The 5,121-nt window shown below is 51.4% G+C and overlaps 1 protein-coding gene across 1 annotated transcript in view; it reads right to left on the bottom strand.

Moving 5' to 3' along the window:
- The window catches only part of LOC107094244 (absent in melanoma 1-like protein), a 7,781-nt gene that overhangs the window by 1,539 nt on the left and 1,121 nt on the right, over positions 1-5,121 (bottom strand). The window contains exons 2-15 of the mRNA XM_015389758.1: positions 4,942-5,081; positions 4,741-4,867; positions 4,637-4,672; positions 4,423-4,562; positions 4,223-4,349; positions 3,933-4,090; positions 2,686-2,812; positions 2,576-2,608; positions 2,365-2,477; positions 1,638-1,767; positions 1,420-1,559; positions 1,064-1,187; positions 408-566; positions 150-309 (exon numbers count right to left, since the gene is read on the bottom strand). Coding sequence (XP_015245244.1) covers positions 150-309; positions 408-566; positions 1,064-1,187; positions 1,420-1,559; positions 1,638-1,767; positions 2,365-2,477; positions 2,576-2,608; positions 2,686-2,812; positions 3,933-4,090; positions 4,223-4,349; positions 4,423-4,562; positions 4,637-4,672; positions 4,741-4,854 — 1,561 coding nt within the window. The 5' untranslated portion in view covers positions 4,855-4,867; positions 4,942-5,081. The remainder of the gene's footprint in view (positions 1-149; positions 310-407; positions 567-1,063; positions 1,188-1,419; positions 1,560-1,637; positions 1,768-2,364; positions 2,478-2,575; positions 2,609-2,685; positions 2,813-3,932; positions 4,091-4,222; positions 4,350-4,422; positions 4,563-4,636; positions 4,673-4,740; positions 4,868-4,941; positions 5,082-5,121) is intronic.

Raw genomic sequence — 5,121 nt, forward strand, 5'->3', positions numbered from 1 at the left:
TCAGAGGGGGGGTCAGAGGGGGGGTCAGAGGGGGGTCAGCAGAGGGTCAGAGGGAGGTCAGAGGGGAGCCTAGGGTGGGGCCTAGGGTGGGGTCAAACCCAGGAGGACCAAGCAGGGTCTCCATCCTGGCATCGGATCCACAGACTGACCTTTAACATCTAGAACCATTCCAGGGAAGGTCAGGCTGCTGATCAGGCCGTCCATCTTGGCCGACCAGGTCTGGATCGGCTGGCGAGTCTCGTTCCAAAGAACCACCTTGGCTGCAGGTTCCACGCTACCCATGACTTGCAGACACATGGTGGGGCACAGCTGTGGCAGAACAGAGGAAGCTCAGTGTCAATCTATGCAGTCTAGATCTATGTGTAACCTTAGGAACGAGTTTAGGGTTCCAGCGTCTGTGTTTTCACCTTGTTTTTAATCAGTCCATCTTGGTAGAACCAGATGTCGCTGGGAGGCTCCACCTCCGCCGTCGCCACCACCCGACCAGACTTCATTTCCTCCACTCCTCCCTGCACCGACAGGAAGTGACCGCTCTCCTGGTTCTTCACCCGGAAAAGGTGCTGCTTCTGCAGGAGGAGGACGTGGAATCAGTCAGATGTTTCCTCACCGAGCTTCTCTCTAACCGGGCTGCTGCAGACGGGCTAACGTTAGCCCTGGCTGAGGTTAGCCTCGGAGCTCAGCTGGTTGCCGCGGTTCTCTCAACATCACAACTTTTTAATTAAGCACTAAATCAGTCAATTATATATAATATAGTGAAGCTTAAAGTATAATTTTCTGGCCTAAAATGATCCTAAAACGTACTTTTATAAAACAACAGCAACAGAAAAGAGAACTTTTAACTTTATACTGGAAGCTGCTGCGGTGCATGCTGGGTAAAGAGGGAGGGGCCAGAACAATATCCAGGGACTTTGTCGGTCTGCTGTTCTAGTGAATTGGACTAGGACTGAATACTCCATGTGTACTTGTGCACGAGGATGCACAAGTACACATGGTGAGAAACGGCCAATGACTCGGCTGATGCTTTCAAACCAAAAGGCTTCAATGAGCGGATTGGTTAACCTACCTGTCTGACGGGGTACAGGGAGCCAATCGAGTGCAGCGAGCTGAACTTGGGCCAGTTTGGGATTTCTATTGGTTCCAGGAGGAACTGGCGCCCCCTGTAGTTGGTATGTTCACATAACACCCAACTTCACAACAGAGAGAGACCAAGTTAGAGTCAGCTGGCAGACAAACTGGTACAGACTGGGACAGACTGGTACAGACTGGGACACAGACTGGGACAGACTGGGACACAGACTGAGACAGACCAGGACACAGACCGGGACAGAGACCGGGACACAGACCAGGACACAGTCTGGGACAGAGACCGGGACAGAGACCGGGACAGAGACCGGGACACAGACTAGGAACTCCACTGACCAGCCGCTTTTGACTCGGACAGATAGGATGTGGTTGCTGTAGCCTTCCTGGACCAGACTGACGATCTCGGACTCGGCGGTGATCTCCCTGCCCTCCAGCCCCTCAAGTCCAAACAGAGAGATGGACGGAACCGACAGCGTCTGTCCAAACAGAGGGACATTAGGACAGACCGCCACTCAGCATTCAGAACCAAACCTGGAGAGCTTCAGGTTCCTCACCATCGGAACCAGTTTGATGGAGAAGACGGAGCAGCTGGAGGAGCAGCCCATGCTGGCCGGACTGGGGTAGTCTTCCTCCGATAGAACGAACATATTCCCAGAGAACTGCTTGTTCTCACAGAGGACCCAGCTGGAAGACAGAGACACGCCTTAACGCCGTCCTTCACCCTCCTCATCATCGCTCCACTAACGCAGCGATGAAGACGCCTCCCAGAACCGTCTCCATCCAGGTTCCACTGATGACCTCAGTCAGAGCACACCTTCAGGCCTGGAGGCAGCATGGCGGCTAGGCCGTTACCATGGTAACTGGGGGGATGTTTATAATCTGAGCCATCGGTTCAGAAACCTTTGATCTTTTTATGTTAATTGGAACCAAAGCAGCTCGTTGAGGTGATCCAATGGTACCATAGTACCGTCCCTCAGCACAGCCATCATGACTGCAGGGACTAACTGGGCCGGTTCTGGTTTACCTGAGGAGGTCAGAGCTACCTGTCCTGAAGCAGCGTCTGATTGGTCGTCTCTGGAAGGGAATATTCTGCTGATCAGAACCAGAACCACTGAGCTGAGAAGCTTCTCTCTCTGTTTGCATCACTTCTGTTCAAGAAGTTTCCTATCCAGGTCCAGATGGAAGAGAACCTTCTGGCCTGGAGGTCAATACTGGTTTCTACTGGTTTAAATGGGTTTCTACTGGTTTTCCTTGGGCAGAAAGTCCCAGCCTGCTGCTCACCTTCCTCTCACCACCCGACACGACTTGGTGAGAAACCTCTCTGCCAGCGCCCCCTGGCTGTGATGGACCACCAGACGCTCTCCCTGGAAGTCTGCTTCAGAGAAGAGGATGATCTGGTGGAAAGGAGAACCAGTAGAACGTCACCAGAACCAGAGAGGGAACTTCCTGAGTCTCTCTGAGTACGCTAATCCAGGTTCTGATCCAAACTCACCTCATCTTTGGGGGAGGAAGCATCTGCTGGAGCCTGAAACACAACAACATATGAGTCAAAGCAGCTGAGCTCCATCTGGCTGCTCTCCAGAACATCTGATTGGACCTCACCGGAAGGATGGGCTGGACCGAGCAGACCCGGCTGTCCTGGGAGCCCCAATCAGCACAGTTATTGTAGACTCCTTTCTCCAGGATGTACTGGTTCCCTGAGAAGTCCACGTGGGAGTAGGCGATCCACCTGCGACGGAGTGAGAGTTTGAGAAGGAGGGGGAGCAGACACCTTTTTGTTCTCCTTCATGAGAAACAAAGCTTGAAGAGCAGATTTATCTCCATATTTGCTGACCTGCAGCACCATCTCCAATCAGACAGTAAAAAAAGGTGTCAGATAAATATATATATTATTATATTATTATATATATATATTATTTTTCTTTCAGAATAAACTCTGATCTACCTCTATAGTTCTGCTGCTATAGGCTTAGACTGCTGGAGGACATAGGGACCCCTTTTTCATCATTCTGCTTCATTCTATCTCTGTCCACATATTCTGCTTTGAGCCATTTTAGACTCAGTGGCCACTGTTTGAACAATGCATGGGATAAATTCAGACACTGGGAACCAATACTTTGACTTTTCTTTAATATTTTATTCCTATTCAGCTACAGAAGCGTCTTTTAGTCCCTGAAAATTGTTCTATAAATGAGACTATAGCTCAGTAATTTATTGATATGCAGCATAATGCTGTAGAAAAGGTGACTCTATGCGATGATGGATGAAGGCCTCATCATGTGGCCGTCTCTTCTTCTTCTCTTCCTTTCTGTGAAGCTGATGGAGGAGGACGCCATGATGGAAACCCAGAAAGTCCCAGAGCTCAGACGGACCGAGGCCAAGTGGTTCTGGTCGACATTCCAGAACCAAACAGACCGTTTTTCTTGTAGTTTCAGATGGTTTAGATGCTGACTGGAGGGCGAAGCCTCCTTAGCCCCCCCCCCCCATTATCTTTCCAAATGATGTTTTATTAAATTTATTGATTTATTAATTTATTGGTTTTCACTGATTTCCTTCTTTGTTCATAATCGTTTAGTTTGACTGGTTTTTAGTCGAGAGTTTTGAACTGGAATCTGTTTAACTTGGAACTGAATGATTTTTATTAATAAAATCTGATTTTAATGGAAGTTTCAATAAATTTATTCCAAATTTGAGCAGAATTATAATTTTGCTCCATTCACATTTTTATCTGTTGTTCCAACTCACAGCCAGCAGGGGGCGGAAGTTCATTAACAATATGGCAATCTGAATATGATCTTATTAAATAATGCTCCCTACTGGGGGGGGGGGATCACAGCAGAAGGACTCACGCTCCGCTGAGGACGTGGATGGAGCGGGTGGAGGTCTTATAGTCGAACAGCTCCACGTCAGGGATGGCCTCCGTTACCTCAAAGGCCTTCTCCTCCTCCATCCCGCCCCCCTCTTCCTCAGAGTGCTCAATCATCACCATCACTGGATCCGTCAGGTCCTGGGAAAGGGACAGGAAGTGGACTCAGAGTCCAGACGGGGACAGACGGGTCGATGCTCCACCATGCTGCAGGTGGAGCTAAAGGCGAAGCTCTCAGAGCGACACCTTCAGTGCAGCAGCATCTCCACCTACCGCCTGGATGATCCTGACGGAGCGCAGCTCCGAATCGCAGCCCCCCCACACTCTCCAGTCGTGATAGTCCCCCTCCTCCAGCAGGTACTGGTGTCCCCGGAAGCCCTCCTTCTCGTAGCCCACCCAGCTGGAACAGCAGAGGAACCAACCATCAGACCTGAGGAGCAGCTTCCAGAACCTTTTGAGGCGCCGGCACTCACATCCCCCCCAGGACCTTCAGGGAGCCCAGACTGCCCATGAAGACGCTCTGCTGGTGGTCCGTCCGGCTCATGAAGTCCCTCATGTTGGAGCTGATGGTCCTGGATTTCCCAGTGAAGTACGGCTTCTCGTAGATCACCATCTGAGGACAAACGGGGAACGTTGGTCTGTTGGACGCCTGCAGCATGAAAAGCAGGCGGTGCTGAAGGTTCTCACCTTGGGCTCCCTCATGTTCTCCACCCGAGGTTCTCCCTGTCACAGAACCACACTCAGCTTAAAGGCTCCTTCAGCCAGAAGGTTTGATCTTCAGGGAAACTCACCACTTTGAGAGGATGCAGCGACGCCACGTAGGGAGGCTCCCCCCCCCAGGCTGCAGGGGTGGAGTACCCCCCCACCTCCAGGATCCGAGGGGCGCCCTGGAAGAAGGGCTGCATGAAGACCAGCCAGCTGTGGAGCAGAAGAACATGATGAAGGTCCTGAACAGGCTGCAGGCGGACCGCCATGTCCTCAGGGAGACTCACAGCCCAGAGTTCACGATGATGGAGTTGGCTTTGACGGGGAACCCGAAGATCCGCGCGTCCTCAGACGTGTCCCGGAACACCACCTTCTTTCCCTCGGCGTTCTCCTCCGGGAACAGACTGATCTCTGGAACGCTGTAGTCCTGAGGAACGCCGGAGAACAGAGACCGGAGAAAATAAACG

This window comes from Cyprinodon variegatus, unplaced genomic scaffold (assembly GCF_000732505.1).
Source record: "Cyprinodon variegatus isolate N-32 unplaced genomic scaffold, C_variegatus-1.0 Scaffold472, whole genome shotgun sequence".
Taxonomy (NCBI): Eukaryota; Metazoa; Chordata; class Actinopteri; order Cyprinodontiformes; family Cyprinodontidae; genus Cyprinodon; species Cyprinodon variegatus.